This window comes from Anomaloglossus baeobatrachus, chromosome 1 (genome assembly GCF_048569485.1).
Source record: "Anomaloglossus baeobatrachus isolate aAnoBae1 chromosome 1, aAnoBae1.hap1, whole genome shotgun sequence".
In the NCBI taxonomy this organism is placed as follows: Eukaryota; Metazoa; Chordata; class Amphibia; order Anura; family Aromobatidae; genus Anomaloglossus; species Anomaloglossus baeobatrachus.
The window spans coordinates 202,612,330-202,634,211 of record NC_134353.1 but is presented as its reverse complement, the minus strand read 5'-3'; the positions used below and the strand labels follow the sequence as shown (position 1 = coordinate 202,634,211).

General features: G+C 46.5%; 1 protein-coding gene across 1 annotated transcript in view; it reads left to right on the top strand.

Moving 5' to 3' along the window:
* TMEM131L (transmembrane 131 like) overlaps positions 1 to 21,882 on the top strand; it is a 240,091-nt gene that overhangs the window by 171,100 nt on the left and 47,109 nt on the right. The window contains exons 18-21 of the mRNA XM_075347720.1: positions 69 to 178; positions 267 to 339; positions 1,493 to 1,620; positions 4,361 to 4,503. Coding sequence (XP_075203835.1) covers positions 69 to 178; positions 267 to 339; positions 1,493 to 1,620; positions 4,361 to 4,503 — 454 coding nt within the window. The remainder of the gene's footprint in view (positions 1 to 68; positions 179 to 266; positions 340 to 1,492; positions 1,621 to 4,360; positions 4,504 to 21,882) is intronic.

Below are 21,882 nucleotides of genomic sequence, written 5' to 3'. Positions count from 1 at the left end.
ATTTGATATAGTCATTGCCCAGAACGTCTTTACCGATCTTGTAGTTATTTACTCATGTTTATGTTTAGGTGAAAACTATATTACTGAAGAATCCATCTCCCTTTCCAGTGTGGGTTCAGCTGCTACCGCTCTCACATTATCCCAATCCACAAGCTGCTCTGAATCTTCTGCACAAATGGTATGAGAGTGAGATGTCGTATTGTAACGCTATGTAAAGCTGCCCACTGCGGGCGCTTCATGTTTCTTATCTGTTTCCATTTCTCTAGGTATGGTATACATGAGCAGATGATTGACTTTACGACTGCAGAGTTTAGACTCAAGAAGGAATGTGACCAAGAGGTAATTAGCTCTGAAAATATTTATCGTTCATAGCAGTTTAATGATTTAAAGAAAAAAAAAAGCCAGCCACTCTCCAGTTTAATAGTAATAATAGGTGAAGAGAAATATTATATCTACCACCTTTCTAATGATTTCATTCAATTACTTTTGATTACTGTGGGTCCGAATCTTGCCACCTAGAAATGACCATGCATTGTAATGGCAAGATGTGGTATTACACTCAACTATGAATATGCCTGGGTCCACCACACAAGGTGCCATTTTTACTTCTCCTTCACATCACTCCTCATTAAGAAAGCCTAAGATTCACTCCAACCCCTGATGTCCAGAATCCTATGATTAAGCTTATTTATAAGGCATGTGGGTGGAAATAATGTAATTTATTTTTGATATATACTGTACTTTCCGGATTATAAGACTCACTCTCCCCCCCTCCCCCCTCCAGAAGTGGGGGTAAAATGGAGTAGCGTCTTATAATTTGGATATGGCTTACCGGAGCGGCGGTGGTGGAGCAGGGTCACAGGAGGCAGAGTTGGCGATGCTGAGGGCTCGGAGGAGGGGGTGTCACTGCAGTGAAGCTACTCAGGAGGTTCACAGGACGGAGGGTCCGCGATGCAGCGGGTGCCATTGATCTGACAGCGGGCTGCGGGATCCATTGAATAACCCGCGGTTGACGTGATGGACTTCAAGAAAATGACTGCGCAGATTGATACGATGGACTTCAAGAAAATGGCCGCGGAGTCCTATCTGTGCACACCCCGTCTCCGCAGCCATTTTGTTGAACTCAGCTGCGGGCAATTCAATGGAGCCCGCAGTCCGCCAGCAGGTCAATGGCGCCTGCCGCCGCAACACCCCCTAACCGGCAGCATTCCCGACCCTTCTGAGCCACGACACCTCCTCCAAGCCCGCAGCATTGCCGATCCTGAATCCTGTAACCTTCCTGAGCCGCCTCTTCCCCCCCCTCCCGGTGAGATATTACAAGATGCTCTAGGATTATAAGAAAGACCCTCAGTTTAATATTAAAAATTATTTTTTCCTATTTTCCGCCTCTAAATCTGGGGTGCGTCTTAAAAATACAGTACTATTTGTGTTATACTGTTTTATAGAGTTGATTATAAGATTTTTTTTTTTTTTTATTTTTTTTTATTTTCAGCTTAAGGAAGTTGATGACTGCACCCATGAAGTAGTTGAATTTCAGCTGCAACCTTGGGAATGTCATCAAGTTGGTATAGTCTTCACACCTATGGACTATAAGAGAGTAACCTCCCTTATAGTTATCAGGTATGTATTTTTTTATATTATTTTTATGAAATGGTGTTCCTTATGTTAGTAGTTGGGATTGTCTGTGATCTTTACTAATGTTAATATCAATAAGGCTCCAATCTTCATTCCTTCATTAATTTTTAGACCCCCTGATATGCAGTGTGCAGCCTAATCTAAGTTTCAGATTTTTCTCTTCTTGGAATCCCTCCCGATAACATAAGCTGGATGTGAGGCTCTAGTATACAGTGTGTTCCTGTCTTAATTGGGCCATATATCAGCACAACTTCTATCCTACCTTCATGTGCCTTCCTCGTTATCTGTTACCTGTGTTGTCTGCTCTTCCTCAGACTTTACATAGTTTTCTAAACTCTCCACATTGTGGAGATCTTTTATAAAACTCTTTGCTGTGATCTCAAACACAGACCTAAAGGAAGGATTTCTAAGAGATTTGAAAGTCTTGTTTTAATTAACCACTTATAGAGATAGAAAGCTCGCAGATGACGTACCAGCTTGTCATGACTTTGATGCAGGCTCAAGAATGAAGCTCACATCTTTGCCGGCAGATGATGAATCTAATATTTAGCCCTCATCTGCATCTAACAGTCCTGCGTTGATTTGAGCTTCACCCACGGCTGTTAACTTATCTGATGCTGCCAATCTCTAAAGAGCGTAATGAGGAAAACCTGTAAATGTCAGAATTACGTTCAATTGGACACCACAACAAAAATCAGAAACCAGAAGTTTACATACACTATCTAAAAAGACACGCATGTTTTTCTCACTATCTGACATGAAATCAGAATAAACTTTTCCTGGTTTAGGTAAATTAGGAACCAAAGTTATGTATATTTGCCAATTGCCAGAATAATGAAAGAGAGAATGTTGTAAGGATTTTTATTACTTTCTGCAAAGTTAAAAGTTTACATACATTTCATTGGTATTTGGTACCTTTGCCCTTAAACTGTATGACTTGAGTGAAACGTTTTGGATATCCTTCCACAAGCTTCTCACAACAGAACTGGTGTAACTGAACCATGGTTGTGGGTCGCCTTGTTCACACCTGCTTTTTCAGCTTTGCCCATAAGTTTTCAATAGGATTGAGATCAGGGTTTTGTGATGGCCACTCCAAAACATTGACTGTTATCCTTTAGCCACTTTGTAACCAGTTTGGCAGTATGCTTTGGAACATTGTCCATTTGGAAGACCCATTTTCCCCAAGGTTTAAGTTCCTGGCTGATGTCTTGAGATATTGCTTCAGTATTTCCACATAATCTTCTTTCTTCATGATGCCAACTATTGTGTGAAGTGCACCAGTCCCTCCTGGAGCAAAACATCCCCACAACATGATGCTGCCACCCCCATGTTTCACAGTTGGGATGGTGTTCTTTGGCTTCAAAGCTTCTCCCTTTTTCCTCCAAATGTAATGATGGTTGTTATGGCCAACGAGTTCAATTTTTGTTTCGTCAGACCACAGGACATGTCTCCTAAAGTTAAGGTCTTAAGGCCCGTGTGCATTTGCAAACATTAATTCGTTTTTTTTTATGTTTCTTTGGAGTAATGGTTTCTTCCTTGCAGAGTGGCCTTTCAGCCATGTTGATACAGTATTCGATTCACTGTGGACAATGACACAATCTTACCAGCTTCCGCCAGTATCTTCACAAGGTCTTTTGCTTTTGTTTTGGGTTGATATGTACATATCTGACCAAAGCACGTTCATCTCTGGTACACAGAACCCATCTCCTTCCTGAGTGATATGATGGCTGGACATTCCCATCTTGTTTGTACTTGCTTATAATTGTTTGTACAGATGAACAAGGCACCTTCAGGTATCTGGAAATTGCAAACAAGGCTGATCCAGACTTGTGCAAGTCCACAATTCCATTCCTTAGATCTTGGCTGATTTCTTTTGACTTTCCCATGATGCTACAAAAAGCAGTGTGTTTTCAGATGTGCCTTAAAATACATCCACCTGTGTGTATTTTAATTAAATCAGCTGTTGTCAATGAACGTATCAGAAGCTTCCAAAGACATGACATCATCATATGGGCTGTCTTATGTTTTTTTTAAAGGCATAGCACACTAGTGCATGTAAAAAGTAATAAAAATGCTTTAAACATTCTCGCTCTCTTTTCTGATTTCATATCAAATAGTGAGAAAAACATACAGATGTGTCTTTTTAGATAGTGGATGTGAACCTCTGGTGTTAACTATACCGTTAATAAAAATAATTGTGGAATTGTGCTTTTTTTTTTTCTCATGTTTGCTGTATTTTACAATTATCTTCCCTGCTTTCCATTACACCGCATAATAAAATGAATAGGGTCATTCAGAAGTACAACTCGTTCTGCAAAAAGCAAATGCCTATGTCGACAAGAAATTAAAAAAAAAAAAAGAAAAAGTTATGGCTCTTGGAAGAAGGGGAGGGAAAAATGAAAATGCACAAACAGAAAATAGCCAGGACTTTACAACATTTTGCAGCAGCTAAATGGTAGAAAATGTTTTCATAAAGACAATTCAGCTTACTTTTGCATGTACAAAGCAAATGAACATTAATTAAAATGTGTGTGAAGATGATCATAGATGTAGATACATTAATCTGTAGCATTACATTTACAGTACAAAGATGAATTACACAGGGTTGGTGTCCTCAGAGATTGGAGTGTTTTTCTTGCATTATATTGAAAAATGAAGTACATGGATAAAGAGAATTTAGATGATTGCGTGACATTGTTGCTCATTACCATTTGATTATTTTTAGAAATAACCTGACTGTTCTGGACATGGTCACTGTAGAGGGAGTTGGAGCAAGAGAAATGCTGCGTGTTGGAGGGAGACTGCCTGGAATAGGAGGGTCCCTCAGATTCAAAGTCCCAGAGTCCACCCTGATGGACTGCAGACAGCGTGAGTTTCTTCACCAAAATATCTCCCATATTATGTGTTTAAAGGGAACCTGTCATGTCTAAAATTGCCCAGCCTCCACACTGATGCACTGCAGAGCCGGCTGTCAGTCAGTGCTCGGGTGTGGGTATGTACTGAACGGTGACTGAAGCTGCTTCGGGCATGCTTCAATGATTGCTGGGAGGAATAAACTTTATTTCCTCCTGGTAGCCAGGCTTTCAGAGCAGTGGCTGGGCCGTTTTAGGACGTTGTTACCTGCAGATTAGAGCCCAGCTGTAAGTTAATTAGTTCTCTTTAAGTTAATGTGGGCAAAAAGTCTGCAGATTTTTATTGAGAAAAGGAAAAACTTAAAGGGTTATTCCCATCTCCAAGATCCTATCCCAATATGTAGTAGGTGTAATAATAATAATAATAATAATATTAGAAAATATCTCAAATTAGAAATGGCGTATTGCTTTCATGATAAGCCATGTCACTTACCTAATGTGCAGGGCATTGCAGTAGCTTAGGTATCCATGGTCATGACCATGGCCAGCCTCACCTATGTGCGACTAGTGCGGTTGCACTGGCACAGCCCGTCAGAATGCAGAGGGGGCACCCCAGGAGACAGCAGTTCACTTTAGGTTGCTGTTCCTGCGGTGTACAGGTTCCAGCAGGGGACGCCCCCTCCTCCACTGTGCTCTGCGTCCTGTCTTCTCCCGTCTTCACGAGAGAGAGAGGGGAGGGGCGCCTGGTTTGGTTGTGGCTAAATTCCAGTGGACAGAGGGACCTGGTGCAGGTTAGTAGGCGTGACCGGCTTGGTTGGTGGCCGTGGCGATGTTTCATCCCATCCACTGTAATCATGTTTCGCCCCCCTTCCCCTTCACTTTCCTGCCTGGGTGTCTTACCCTCTTGCCCTTGCTTCTATTATAAACAACTCCATGGCCACATGGACTTAAAAAAAATAATGTTCCATCTGGAATCATCGGGCTGCAGTCTGAAAACGCCCCTATCACGTGACACTCTTGCATTTACCCAGGCATGATGTCAGCAGTGATCCTTTAGCCCACTGGGATTTAGCTTCTACAGCTCTGCTTCAGCTAGAGAAGCTGCTGAAAACACCCACTGCTCTCCTGGAGGCCAGGAAGAAAAAAGGCTTCTATGTAGGGGAGTATAATGTGCTGTGTGTCATAGATGTCATGTATTATGTGCTGTCTATGTGTTATGTATAAGGTGTGTGTGTGTTCTCTGAAAACTCCGTTTTGGGGGTCCGTGCACAGATACTAGGTGTTCGGTGCGGACCTGAAACTTTTTCGCCCATGACTATTTCGCAGGTATGCTAGTATCTAAAAGGCGCTGTGTACACATAGAATCTCTGGTCATCACACCACTTCTGGCCGGGGTGAAAGGGATTAATGGGAGACTAAGAACCAATCTTCTCCTTTTGGTGTCCAACACCTCAGATATTTGTGACATGTATAGTCTTGATATGCCAATAATGTCAGTAATAATTACGTTCAAGAGGAAATCAATCAATTTTAAAATTTTATTCTTTTTCTCATGTTTTGGGGGGCTCACAATGTAAATTCCCTATCAATATGTCTTTGGAGTGTGGGAGGAAACCGGAGAACCCGGAGGAAACCCACGCAAACACGGGGAGAACATACAAACTCCTTGCAGATGTTGTTGTTGGTGGGATTTGAACCCAGGACCCCATTGCTGCAACACTGCAGTGCTAGCCACTGAGCCACCGTGCTGCCCATAGATGGTACAAGTTCTGATGGTGTATGTGCTGTAGTTTCTTCAGGGCGCTAGATGTAGGGGTTTTCTGCCCTTGCAATGTCTATGGAGCCCTGCTGACAGCAGGCAAAAATGCAGCTTTCTCTGACAGCGCGAGCAGCCCTGGATAATCCACGCCGGCAGGATGAAATCATCCGACGGAAGATAGAACCTGTGAGAAGAGACATCAAACTAGTGTAAGTAATGGGACTGCATATTAGAGGATACTACTGTGGTATCACTGTGACAGTACGGTAGAGGAATTTTATGCAAACACAGGTATGGGATCACTGTCAGTCATCATATATGTGACAATCCCAACACTGATCACATCTGCTCCACATGAATTCTCACTGACATCACACAACATGGAGCGTTTGGTCACACTTACCTCGCCTTCTCTCCCCCTCTTCTACTGTCTCTGTTTCTTGTTGTTTTCTCAGTTTTAGAGCAGATCTTCTTCCCGTCTGAACTGGAGATTCTGATAAAAAAGTCATAGAAAAATTTGATTATAAATTGCTAAAACATTAGCTTTGTATCTTTATAGAGTTATGCGAACTGATTACTATTCACCTATCTCTATGTCCATTTATTAATATGACATTACTTGCAGCAGGACAAAGTGTTATTATATAATCAGTTAGATAAACCTTCAGTGTAAGGCTGCTTTCACACATCCGGTAGGTGCAGAGCCGGCCAGTCCGGCTCTAAAACCTATGCAACGGATGCGGTGAAAAAGCCGCATCCTTTGCATAAGTTTTTTAAATGCGGCCCGTCCGTTTTTTGCTGCTTGTGGCATGCTACTGAGCATGCGCAGTGGCAAAAACCGCATGCGGCGGCCGGATGCGGTTTTTGCCGCATCCGTCGTCCATAGGCGTGCATTGAAAAATGCCACACAAAAAACCGTGCCAGGCAACGTTCCATCCGGCTGCCGCATCGGCTAAATCTGCCGCATGCGCCGAAAACCGGACGTAACGCAAGCCCATGCGGCACTAATTAAAGTCTATGCAGGAAAAACGCAACCGGCAGCAAAAAAAAAACGGTTGCGTTTTTCCTGCAAAGTGCCGGATTGTGCTGCACAGGAAAAACCGGAGGTGTGAAAGCAGCCTAACTTTATAGAGGACTCGTCACCTGGTCAAAAGTGTCCAGGATTCACCTTTCTTTATCCCGCTGCTCCTCTGAGTATGTTGATTATTTAATTGTTACCATCCTCTTTTCAGTTCCAGAGATATGGGCCTATATTATTTTGTGCTTATTTTTATGGTGTTTACCATAGGGGTGTGGGTCATAGTTTAATTATGTGGAGCAGCCTGAAGACACGCCCCCAAAGAATCCTGTGAGCCACACTCCCTTGTAGAGACCATACAAATTTTCACTAAATATAAAGGTCCAATAACTCTGGAAAAGTATGAGGGATTTTATAAAAAAAAAAAAAAAAAAAAAAAAACCAACAAATTCAGGTGGGCAACAGCAATAAAGTAAGTAATTTTTTGAGCCTTCGTGTGCAGATTCTCATTACACTTCTGGATTATAGTTCAAGGACAACATCTGCAAGGAGTATGTATGTTCTCCCCGTATAATCCGTGGGTTTCCTCCCACAATACAAAGACATGCAGATAGGGGACTGTAGATTGGGAGCCCCAATGGGTACACTGATGATCATGTCTGTAAAGCGCTGTGGAAGTAATAACGCTATATAAGAGAGTAAATAAATAATAGGATGATCTATAAATCTGTACATACCTGAGACTGAGGGTGAGGATGCCGCAATGTTTTTAACAGTGAAACACTGTTTCTCATCATCAGATTTGGAAAGTGAAGATTCTTTCTGTCTGTTTGGTAGAAAAGAAAATCAAGTAAATCACAAGTAAAAACATTATAGAAGGACGAACACCTGCCTGTAAGGCCAAGTAGGACAACACGGAAGGGCTGCCTCACTCAGGACCCCATTCCACCTGAAATAATGGACTGTAACTAGTAATATTGGCTTGTATTGAACTGGAAATGAATGGCTGGTCTTCATAATCACCTGTTATCCCATTGTATCACAAGACAGAACTACAGAGACCAGCAATCATGGGGCGGTGGATGCTGGATTTAGATTTATGATATTCATAAATCACATAGTAGTAGTAATAATAATAATAATAATAATAATAATCTACGTACATGTCTGAGGGTTTTTCGCTGTTCTTTTGGGAACACCCTGGAGGTGACACAGGCTCTTCATTGGTCATCCTCTCAGTATTGGTGATATATAGCTAAAATAAATGAAGAAATATAGAATAGATTTATTTTACAACTTTTTTTTTAATTATAGGTTTTATTATTAATTTTTATTGGCCACATACTTACTTTAGAAAACTTTCGATAAGGCGATGCAAAATTTTGGACTTCTGGCCACTCATTGTCCTCACTGGTTTCCTCCTCATCTGAATCCATATGTTCATATTTCATAGAGTGAGCTGCAAAGTAAAGTGTTATAAGAGATGGTTAGAAAAAGACTCTGTCAGACAGTCACCATGTTATCACAAAGAATGATGGGAGCTGATTGTCCCATAAAATGAAAGACAAGACACACAGCAGTTTTCTGCGGATGACGTCTCATGTTACTTACTGTGAAAGTAGCCGGTGTCCTGATCTGACTTAAGATTAGGTATGAACAGGGGTTTCTGACTTAGCAGGTTGTCCAAGTCACGCAGGAATGGATGCATTTTTATCGCATGTACCCCTCCTTAAAAAGGAAAACAAGAAAGAAAACAACAGTCATTGACAGAGAAACTTCTCTATACCTGTACAGATTGTTATTGTGAACTGAAGATAACACAGAGCCTGACATGAAGGAAATGTAGTGAAAGTCATAGTGAATGGACAAGTAGGTAGAGTAGAGCTCCTCAGTGCTGGTCCTCATGGACACGGTCATTTGCCTGGTCACTGAGGTGTAATAAGCCATTATTAATAATAATATATTACCTGTCCCAAGTCGATGTGCAGGATTTTTTCGGAGCAGCTCAGTGATTAATTCTTTAGCTTTTTGTGGCGGACAGTAATTATGAAATGTCCAAGGTATGTCATTTGTTATATAAAAAGCAAGTATTACAGAAAATAAAACATTGCATTTATTTTCATGAGAAAACAACATTTTTCTTAACAAAGGTATAAACTCAGGCACAGAGCAAATCAAACCAAATAACAGAGACCTCACATAGCATTCAGATTACTTTACTTACCATTGATGACACTGCGAATAATCTCCCTCTCAGAAGCCCCAGTAAATGGTTCATGTCCAAAAAGGAATGTATATAGAAGGATCCCTAATGACCACCAGTCAACAGGTCTTCCATATCCTTTCATTAAGAGAACTTCTGGGGCCATGAAGGTAAAGGTACCGTCACACATAACGAGATCGCTAGCGAGATCGCTGCTGAGTTACAGTTTCTGTGACGCAGTAGCGATCCAGTTAGCGATCTCGTTATGTGTGACATCTACCAGAGATCAGGCCCCTGCTGTGAGATCTCTAGTTGTTGCAGAATGGTCCAGGCCATTTTCTTCAAAGGCGATGTCCTGCTGGGCAGGACACATCGCTGTGTTTGACGCTGTGTGACAGGGTCACAGTGACTGCTGAGATCATTATACAGGTCGCTACTGCGACCTATATTGTGCCTGCATTGTTGGTAAGATCTGACTGTTTGACATCTCACCAGCGACTTACCAGCGATCCCTATCAGGTCGCATCGTTTTCGGGATCGCTGGTAAGTCGTTGTGTGTGACTGGGGGCTTAAGGGTGCCAGTAGCCTGGAAACAAACAGAATAACGAGATGATGATCAATAAATATAATTATAACAAATAAGATCAAAGGAAACTTCTACATGAGAAATGATCAGGTAAGGAGAAAGAAGAGATTTGTAAAGTATAAGATCCTGTAAGTAAAGCCGACTTCTTTATCACAGAACTTTCTGATGATGTCCTTAGTTGGAGCCTTGTAGATGGTGGATGTTGGTCTCATGAGGCCGAGTTTTGAAATCCCGAAATCAGTGACTTTAATATGTCCTGTTGCTGTTATCAGGAGGCTGTGAATGAAAAGATGGCATCAGTAATAACCTATAGACTCTATAATAAACTTTAACTTTCCTCCCCTTCATTATGCTACAAGGGTCACTTACTTCTCAGGCTTCAGGTCTCTGTGCACCACACCATGGTTATGCAGATACTCCACAGCAACAACTGTTTCTGCAATGAACAACCGGGCCAAAGGGGCAGGAATAGCACCCCTGTTTCTTAGGAGACTTCCACAGTCTCCTCCTACATGAGAAAGCAAATATCACAGGTGAGGGTTTGTTACAATGTAAATGACTCATGATGAGGGTGAATGAGAAATAATCGGAGATATTGAAACAGGATGGCATATATAGAGAGAAACTGTATATTGTATACTACAGAGAGACAGAGCCTGGCCTCATCTAAAAGCCTCATTTATTTCTCTGTGAAAGTTCCCATCTATAAAAACTGTTCAAAAAGAAACAAGTTATGCTTTTATCCTTAGCAGAAATTGCTGCCATGCTCAGTCAGGACATACGCCCGAGGATTTCACAGAGATCAGTGATTTTTCAGGCATCTTGGTAATAGATGCCTTTTATAGTAAATGCTGTATGGACATGTAACCACTCATGTGGTCACAATCTGGGTATATATAAGGAGCTTGGATTAAGCAGATGTGGGCTGTATATAGATACAATGCATGTGTCCTACCTGGTACATCCATGACCATACAAAGATGTTGTCTAGAAGGAAAAGAGCAGAACATGGAGACCAGAAAGGGGCAATCCGCAATTGCTGAGATGTCCCTCTCCAGAAAGGCTTGTTTAAGACTCTTTCTCTGTTTCAGGTTCTGCTTGTCCATTTTCTTCATGACGCAGATCTGCTTTGTGTCTTTGTGGCGCACTAAGTGGACAGCACTGGAGAGGAGGAAAATCCATGATTTATTATGAATTGTTACTAATAATCTGTCTATACACATCATCAAATGATCTTCTGTACTAATGGTTAATACTAGAAGTGAAGCCATTTCTAGAAATCATTGTTTACAAATATATAAACTAACACTCCATAAATGATCAGCTATGGTAGGTCCTCATCCACAATCCATCCCATTGTCCTGAATAGTAACAGACGTGGACAGTGATGTGGACTCACAATTTCTCTATGGGAACATTGCACGAGCAAGATACAGAGACATAAGTGTCGTCATGAGGAGCCCTGGGAAATAAATATATCAAAGAAAAGCTCACCCAAAACCTCCAAAGCTGATCAGCTTGATCGGATCATAGTCACCCTAAGGCCCGTTTTACACGTCAGTGAAAAACAGTGACGTTTTTCACTGGCGTGTAAAACACGCACATGTCCCTGCGTGTGCCGTGAATCACGGCACACGTGGGTTGTCTTAAGTGCAATCCGGGCTCCGTTATCCGTGGCCCGTGATTGCACTTAGAAATCAACTCACCTGCGCCCGCTCCCGCTGTCCGTGGTGCTGAATCCTCCCGCGGTGCAGCATCCGGCCGGCGCTGACCCCTGCAGCAGCTGCTTCCGGGTCGGCTGTGTCGCGCATAATGAATATGCGCGACAGTAATCAGCCGGCTTAGAAGCAGCAGGGAGGACAGGCTGCAGAGGACATCGCTGGACGCCGGGTGAGTTAAAATGTTTATTTTCTCTAGCGTTTCATTGGGGGACACAGGACCATGGGTTATGCTGCTGTCACTAGGAGGCTGACACTAAGTAAACAGAAAAAGTTAGCTCCTCCCCAGCAGTATAACCCCTGAGCCGGAGGCGGGCTCAATCAGTTTTTTGCTTAGTGTCGTAGGAGGCTGATGTGGGCCGACTGGGCCCCCTTCAGCCACTTGATTTTTTGCGTATATTTTTTCATTTTTTCTCTCGTCGCTCTCATCTGTGGTAATTCTCTTTTTCTACAGGTATCGTTTCTCTACCTCAGCTCTCGCAGCCCGTGTGGGTACCACTCCCCTGGGTCGCAGAGGCTTGAGTCGTCGGGCCCTCTCCCCCGTCCAATTCCACGGTACCACTCCCGGGTTGGCACGTGGGGCTGAACTTTACTGAGCACCCCCTATTCACCCTGCGGTATCACCCCAAAGGGTACAAGGGGCATACAGCAGGGACTGGACCTCGCAGCGCGTCTGGATTGTGTGATGGGGCCCGCAGCGCTGCTACACTTCAGAGGGGCTTCCTCCCCCCACCGGCGTCCACCTCCCTGCCTGCCTGCCTGCCTCATTCTTCTCCGGCTGCCGCAGCCAGTCATCCGGTGTGCGGAGCACAGGGGCACGGGTGCAGAGCTCCACGCCTGCACACTGGCAGATGCGACGCTGCCCTTCAGGTAGGACACCCTCTCCTACCTTCTCCCGGGCGGATGCAGTCTTTAGGCCCCGGTCCGGGCCTACTCACCGGGCGCCCCCACGTCCCCATCCGGTCATCGGGCGGCTGCTAAAATTTAGGCCCTGGTCTGGGCCTAGTCGCCTGGCACCCCGGCCACGTCCGCGGAGCTCCCTGCCGACATCCGAGGTCGGGAGGGTCCGCATCGCCGCTGCGCCGCCGCCGCTTCGTGAGTGGGTCCGCCGGCGCTGCCTCTGCCCGCGGCGCCAGCTTCCAAATTTAGTCCCCGGTCTGGGCCTAGCCGCCTGGCACCCCGGCCACGTCCGCGGAGCTCCCTGCCGACATCCGAGGTCGGGGGGATCCGCATCGCTACTGCGCCGCCGCATCGCTACTGCGCCGCCGCCGCAGCTTCAAAATTTAGTCCCCGGCTTCGGCCCTGTCTTCGGCGTCCCAGGCCCGCCTCCCGCGCAGCGCTATTGGCCGCCGGCCTCTCTGCCTCCGCCCTCCGCTCTGCTCCAGGCATCACTAGGGGGGTGGTGGATAGTTTTTCCCGCTCTCTTGGGTCCGCCCCCAGCCCCCTCAGCGTCCATTTTAAATTAAAAAAAAAAAAGAGGAACAGGGCAGACTCCTGATCTGCGGATTGCTGAGGCTGCAGCATCCCTTATCAGGGAAAAATGGGCCCAAAAATAGCCACAATTTTTAACGATAGTAGGTTTTTTTATGTTCATGGGTTGAGTTATTACTATATATGTAGATTGAGTTTATTAACTCTTACAGGTCTCAGCTTGGGATATTTGTTTTTTGGACCGGTAAGCTCAGGTCTACGCTTCCCTCAATTGTTTTTTACATCCACCGCAGCCACTGGCACTGCACGCCCCTGCTCCCCGCCACTGCCGAATAGTTGGCGCCTGGCTCTGGCTAAATCCCCTCGCTGGCGTTCCTCGGGTTGGTGCGCATGCGCTGCGTCCCTGGCCGACGCTCTCTCAGATCATCCACAGGACTGGCGCAATCCCCTCGGGGAGGTGAGTCCCATACCAGGGGCCGGTTCCTCTGCCGGAAGCGGACCCGCCAGGTATCATCTTCTGCGGCCCCCCAGGTTTCACCTTAATCCCCAGGTCCAGACTGCCTGTCCTTCGGTAGCCTTTCGACCTCTCGGGTGATGGCCCAGGCGTTTCACCTCTGGTGAACTCCGAGCAGGACCTGGATGTTTTTGCCGCATGACAAGTAGCCTGCTAGGAAAGGTGAGTCAAGCCGTAAGGCTACGGAAAGCCCTCTTCTCTCTGTGCACGCAGGTCTCCTTTAAGACATTTGGAGCGGACCCTTGATGTAATCAGTGGACATCCAGAGTTCGCCGAGTTACCGCGTGATCACTGACAACAACCGGACACGAAGTTTACCAGCGGTAAGTCTTGTCAGTATCATTATGCCTTTCTCCAAGAGGGTTTTCGGACAAAATGGGCATGCTACACTGGAGTCGCTGTTTGATCACGAACAGCAACTAGACACTGCGTTTCCAGCGGTAAGTCGTGTTATTGCCATTATCATTCCCCCAAAGGGCTCCGGAGAGAGGGGGCATGTCATCTTGAAGAGACGAATGTGGCGGGCCCCTGCGGCTTACAGGGGACATCCAGAGTTCGCCGTGCTGACTGCGTGAGCATGGTTATGTCCCGAGCACGATGTTTACCAGTGGTAAGTCCCTTTACTTGTCATTACCCCTTCTCGAAGGGGGGCTCCGAAAGGAAGAGGCGCGCTACCCTGTAATCGACCCGCCTGGGTTCCTTCTGGCTTCTCGTCCCTAACGTGACGCTCCGCAGGGTCTCCGCAGACACCCTACGCGGCGGACCACGTTCCACCTATGCCGACCCTGGACTGGTTATCATCTTCCGTGAGTACCCTCTCTTCACAGACCTGGTGTCTGACTGCGGCTCGGCCTGAGCCTCTAGCATCAGTGTGTACACCCGTCGAGACCTCTGACTCAGGATTAGGAACTGGAATCGACGTCTAAGGAGTCGCTGACTTCCCTTCCGACTGTACGTGAACGCCCTTCGGAGATGGGCGGGGCCAGTTGCTCCCCTAGGCTACGTCAGGGTAGAGTACTTCTCTCCCCTAGGCTACGTAAGGGAAGAGTACATCTCTTCCCGGCATTGGCCAGACGCATCAGGATCGTCCCCCTACAGCTAGGTCCCAGTCCGTTCACGCCGCACCCGTCAGGGCGCCTCTATCCCTCCAACAGTCCCTCCGCCTCGCGGGACAGTGGGCCGTTCCAGTTTTTTAAGAGCGCTTGCAGGGATCACTGTCCCTGCGCATACTACGCTACAGGGCTGCTAGGTTCACTCCGCCCAGGAACGACCTAGAGGACCAGAGTTTTCCCTTCAAGGGCCCGCGCTTGAGGTTTAGACCGTCATCATCACTTTTCGCTACTAGGGTAGCTGAGCTTCCGGAGGGAGTCCTCTCAGATCCCTACCCGGTAGATCATCTCTTAGGCACGGTATCGAGCCCGTCCACGGGTAGCTACTCCTCACGCAGGAGTAGTTTTCTACCGGGCGCAGAGTCCCGCGTACCCTTTGCCACCCGCGCCCGTTTTTTTCCATCAGTTTTGCTATGCGAGCCCTCGGCAGTCTGTGGCGGGAATAGCGGCGGTGCACTTACCAGATTCATCCTTGACTCTCCAGCGGACCACTCTGAAGAACGGAGTCAGGAAGGTTCCGTCTTCGTGGGGGACTCGCCAATCCCCTCCTTGCGGACCAGTTTTCACAACCGTCCCTTGAAGCTCCCCTTTCCTCCTCGGGAGCGTGTTATCAACCGTCACCAGTCTCCCGTGCTAGGGTATCCTTCTCCCCTCCGGTTAGCCCGGTTTACAATTATTCTCTTGGTCGGGGTGGCCCATTCAGGTTCCACTCGGACCATGCCACAGCGGTGACGTGCATCATCCTCCAGGGTGATGCAGGGAGTGTCATGGCAAGGGAAGAAGCCTAGAAGATCTTCCTCTGGGACAGGTCTCTTCACTCGCTAATCTCGGCTCCACATACCTAGCGTGGACGTTTGGACGGCCGATTCTCTCGGCAAGAAGGACCTCGCTTAGGCAAATGGCTCTTCAACAGGGAAGTCACCAGCCAGTTCCCCGGCGAAGGAAGATCTCCAGTCGTGGTCCTATTGGTCTTGCGATCCAACTTTCAGGTCAATGGAGCATCGTGGGTGCCACCTGCTCTGGACTAGGTGACGATGCCCTCGACCGGTCGTGAAGCCTATTCAGGCTCTTGTGCGTCTTCCCGCGGTTTCCCATGATCTTGAGGGTTCTCAAGATGGTCCAGGGCAGAGGAAGGCTCTGGAGTAGCCCAGGTGAGCATAGTTCACATATCTTGCTCAACTCCTCGCAGATGCCCCGTGACTCCTTCCAGACCGCCCAGTTCATCCGTGTCGGGGCCCCTCTCTTCTACCAGGACTCAGAAGTCCCAAGTCCAACGGGCTCACCAGTGGATCCCGGGTTCTGGCTCGGTCAGGTCTGTTGTCAAGAAGATTGCAGACAAATGGTGAGGGCTGGGGAGTCCAGTTTCCTCGAGGATTTAATTCCACTCGTACAGAGCTCCCCCGGTGGTATGAGGAGCACATCTTCCCTTCTCCTCTCTCTCCCTCCCCTCCTTCTTGCTGGCCTTCTTCCAGTCAGTTCTGGATGCGGCACTCTCGCGTTTCCCTGTATCGACCAGGTGGCTGCTCGATCGTTCGGGTTTTCGGAGTCCTCTCACTTTCCGTCCTTCGATCACGGCCTCCACTCAGGGAAGCGTCCATCTGGCTCGGCGGTATCTTCGGTCATTAGAAACGTGGGACCTTAATCCAGTGATGGTTTCGCTTCAGGGTACTCTTTTTTTTCCCTGCTGCCACCTGTTTTGATAGGTGGGCTCCTCGTGGCCGTCTTTTGGTTACGGACGGCATCAGGGCGGACAGCCCTCTTGTCGCCTTTCCCCCTTTTCCGGCTCCTCTAGCAGGACAAGGGGGTGCTCCGGCAGAACCCTTCGTTCTGTCCAAGGCAGCTTGCTGTTTCTTCCAGAAGAGGAGTTTAGGTTTCGGTGTTCGGTTCTAGTCTCCTCTCTCAGCCAAAATGAGGGCCTAGTTCGTTCCAGGGCTGGTACGAGCCCTCAGTCTTTAGGTCTGCAGGACACCACTTTTCGGTTACACCGACAGTCAGTCCATCCTTCCACCTGTTCCCAAGAGGCGCATGCTGGCGCCAAGGGCCAGAATTTCACATTGATCCATTCCTCCATATGGTTAGGCTATCGCACGAAGGACGGACTTCCGCCGCGGTCTACCGAGCAAGGGATACCCCTTGGACGGATGGACTTCAGACGTCGACTGGCCAGGTCCCCTGGGTCGCCACCTGATCTAGTCGGCATACCTTTACTAGTTTTGACCAGGGTCACACCCAAGCTTCGGTAGAGCCCAGTCTTGGCGTAAGGTTTGCGGGCGGCAGTCGCACACCTGTGTCAAGGTAGGTGCTTGTAGGTCTGGGTCAAGCCCGACAGGGGGAAGCGGCTCCTTCCTATCTCTGGTGATGGTTCTCTTCCCACCCAGGGACTGCTTTTGGACGTCCCATGGTCCTGTGTCCCCCAATGAAACGCTAGAGAAAGAAGGATTTTTGTGTACTCACCGTAAAATCTCTTTCTCTGAGTCTTCATTGGGGGACACAGCACCCACCCTGCTTGTGTTTCTTGTTATATATTACCTGCCGGTTACCCCAGTGGCCATATTCCCATGCCACTGGTCACACGACTAATGATCATAGTTTTTACCTTGTTTTATCCAGGATTGTTTGGTTCTCCTCCTACTGCTTGTGCACTAAACTGATTGAGCCCGCCTCCGGCTCAGGGGTTATACTGCTGGGGAGGAGCTAACTTTTTCTGTTTACTTAGTGTCAGCCTCCTAGTGACAGCAGCATAACCCATGGTCCTGTGTCCCCCAATGAAGACTCAGAGAAAGAGATTTTACGGTGAGTACACAAAAATCCTTCTATTTTAAATGCACGTTTTTTTCTGGCACGTGTTTCACGGACCACACCACTGCGTGGTCCGTGGAACATCAGTGATGCCAGAAAAAAATGGACATGTCTCCGTGCAGCAATCACGCACACGGGGGTACGCTGCACGGAGACACGTGCAGTGAAAAATCACTGACGTGTGAGCAGACCCATTCATTATAATGGGTCTGCATATGTCAGTGATTCTGGTACGTTTAAAAAAAAGCACAAACGTACCAGAATCACTGACGTGTGAAAGGGGCCTTACAGGGATTTCTCATCACATGTAAGGATCCACTCAGGGCCTAAAAATTAATGAGAAATTATATTAGGTCATAGAAACCGCAGAAAAATAAAATCTCCAGATGCAGGAACATCTCCCTTCTATATTATGTCCCACTGATTACACTGCAGCAGATGTAGAGGACGTGATACAAGCTGGACCCTCCACAGACACTCTTATATTAAATAATTGTATCCTCCATATACGTATATAATTGTACTGCAGGGATGACTAGGGACATCACACAGAGGAGGCAGGAATAATAGCACCATGACACATAATAGGAGTGATCTATGGGGATGTGTAATTCGTACCCGGCAGGCAGGACTAAACCTGATTTACTTAAAGGGAACCTGTCAGCAGAAATTTCGCCCAAAACCTAAACGATTCCCCCTCTGCAGCTCCTGGGCTGCATTCTAGAAAGGTCCCTGTTATTATTGTGCCCCATGTGAGACCAAAATAAAGACTTTATAAAGTGGTACCTTTTTGTATTCAGAGACTGTAAATGTGACACGGGGGCGGGCTTTCTGGCGTCCGTTATTCTGCCTCCTTGTCCTGTATGCCGCCTCCCATCGCTCCTTTCCATAGTTGATGCACCGCCCACTGCTCTCGCCATGCCCAGTGCCAGTCTCACGGGACTGAGCAGTGTGACCGCTGGTGACGTTTGCGCAGGCAAGTGATTATAGGCGGGGCTGTGATTGTTATCAGCAAGTACCCGCCCATAATCTCGTGAGCGCGCAAACCTCACCAGCGGTCACACTGTGCTCAGGGTAGATGCTAGACTGTATGGGCTGCTTGCAGGGATGACGTCCCTTTTGTCACGTGATAGTATTTTGAACACGCCCCTATCACGTGACAAAAGGGACGTCATCCCTGGAAGCAGCCCATACAGTCTAGAATCTACCCTGAGCACAGTGTGACCGCTGGTGAGGTTTGCGCGCTCACGAGATTCTGGGCGGGTACTTGCAGATAACAATCACAGCCCCGCCTATAATCACTTGCCTGCGCACACGTCACCAGGGGTCACACTGCTCAGTCCTGTGAGACTGGCACTGGGCATGCGCGGGGATGGCTGGAGCAGTGGGCGGTGCATCAGCTATGGAAAGGAGCGATGGGGGGCGGCATACAGGACCAGGAGGCAGAATAACGGATGCCAGAAAGCCCGCCCCCGTGTCACATTTACAGTATCTGAATACATAAAGGTACAACTTTATAAAGTCTTTATTTCTTTATTTTGGTCTCACATGGGGCACAATAATAACAGGGACCTTTCTAGAATGCAGCCCAGAGCTGCAGAGGGGGAATCTTTTAGGTTTTGGGCGAAATTTCTGCTGACAGGTTCCCTTTAATACTTTCAGTATTGGTCAAACCATACCCGGCCGCTCCCTCTAGTAAATCTACAGTAATATATAATGGACTTGTATATACAACTGTTCTCTAATAATTTCTCAGAACCGCAGCATTTATAAGAAGGAAGATTGTGATGACTGAGCGAGACAGAAGCATTAATACAAACTTTGCATTGCTGAGTACAGACTGCCATCACAGACACAAGCTGTCATACGATATCCTGTATCTGCCTGGAGCCGAAAAGGAGGGCGTGAACATCATAAATCTGACCAGCTGCTACATGGCAGGAAATCTGGAGAAGATCAGACAACAAGGACATGGGATATAGAAGTTGATGGATCCTTACCTGACGCTCGAGTGAGCAGAATGGGTACTCCAGTACCATCAGGACATTTTGGGCCAGTTGTTTAATAAAGGCCAATTCTCCACTTTGGGATTTTTCTTCAGCCTATAGAGAGAAAAATAAACAAGAAAATCATAAGCGAAAATGAAGAATGGAGGAGGCCATTGATGTCAGCATCTTACACCTATCAACATTAGAATGCTTATACTGAAAGGTTGATGAAGGGATGCGGTAACTGGTAAACCATTAAATCTCCTCATCCATCCTCCATACCCAGTGTATGTAAATAAGACACATGACTGCTTGTGACCATTGTAAAACGGCAAGAGCAGCCTTTATTAACTTTACAACTTAAATCTCGGGGTGACTTCAACAATGGCAACCCCACAATTATATATATCAAGGGGCTAACCCAGGAGAAAAACCAACACCTAATTAAGAGTAAAGGGGGCTTTACACGCTACGATATAGTTAATGTTTTATCGTCGGGGTCACGTTGTTAGTGACGCACATCCGGCGTCATTAACGATATCGCAGCGTGTGATACCAGCGACCTTAAGCAACCTCAAAAATGGTGAAAGTCGTTCACGTTGGAGAGGTCGTCCCAAAAACAAAAATCTGTAATGGTTGATTATCGATGTGGTTCGTCGCTCCTGCGGCAGCACACATCGTTGTGTGTGACACCGCAGGAGCGAGGAATGTCTCCTTACCTGCCGCCGGCCACAATGCGGAAGAAAGGAAGTGGGCGGGATGTTAAGTCCCGTTCATCTCCGCCCCTCCGCTTTGATTGGCCGGCCGCTTAGTGACGTTGCGGTGACGTCGCTGTGATGCCGAACGTCCCTCCCCCTTGAGGGAGGGATTGTTCGGCAGTCACAGCGCCGCCGCCGACCAGGTAAGTGCGTGTGACGCTGCCGTAGCGATAATGTTCGCTGCGGCAGCGATCACACGATATCGCATCCACGACGGGGGCGGGTGCTATCACGTTCGATATCGCTAGCAATTGCTAGAGATGTCGTAGCGTGTAAAGCCAGCTTTAGACTCTACAAGAAGAGCACTGGTACAAGGAGTAAGGTAATATGATATCCCACATTAATAACCCCAATCCTCACAAGACCTGGGCCCGCTAGTTATATTGGGATGGAATCGAAGTTACTATTTCCACCACAATAACCTCAGCATATTCTGATTTATTTTTAAATCCGTTAAACGGGAAAATCTCACTGCCTGTTTGATATCACAGTTATCAGGCTGACGTGGAGAATAATGTTTTCAAATCATCTTTCTGCATAATGAAAGCCAGAATTGCATTTTTGTTACCATTTCATCACACTTGGAATTTTATTCCCGTTTTAAAGTACATGGTATGGTAAAAAGAATAGAGCCATTCTTGCAAAAAAACAAGAACAACTCCTAATTCGTCTGTCACTAGAAAAATAACTAATTTATGGATCTTGAAAGAAAGTGATGAAAATATGGGAGCAGAAAAGTGAAAAATTCTCTTGTTCTTAAAGAGTTAATCAATCCTATTCCTCCACGATCACAACCTTCCCACCCCTAATTCAATTAACCCTTTAGATCCCACCCTCTCCCTTATTATTTAGTCTGTGTGTCCTATTTTGGCTCTTTGGCTATTCTTATACTTGTTACATATTAAAATTAAATTTTTATTCCATTATTATTTTCCATTATTACGATTTTTTATAAGATTTGTGCAGATTGTCTAATTTAATTCTTGTACTGATGTCCTGATGTTCTGCTGTAAATGCTCTGATATTCTCTAATATTCTCGAAGATATTCTGAGCTAATACGACCATTTTTGTATTTGGTCAGGCAGTCTTTCACTAGCTTCATAACCAGCCGGTAAGTGAAGCTGAGGACGCCACAGGGTAGTGGTAGCACAAAGTCAGGGGCATAGGTGGTAAGAATCCCCTGGAGTAGTGCTAATACCTGAAGTTTTTCTGGAGAAATTCCAGACATTTCAAGTAAAAGTAAATAAAAGCGCGATCTGTATATGAAGAGCTATATAGCTTATCACTAACAGCAACGACCACAAGTGTCAAAGTGAGAATGAGAGTGTAATCACTTGTATAAGTAGGGATTCTTAATTGTTATATCGCAATGGAACCCTGAGTTCTATTCTGAAAGGGGCATATTCCCTTTTAAGGAAGTTGCCTAGCAACCCTTAAGGCCCAGTCACACTAAACAACTTACTAGCGATCCCAACAACGATACAACCTGATAGGGATCGCTGGTAAGTTGC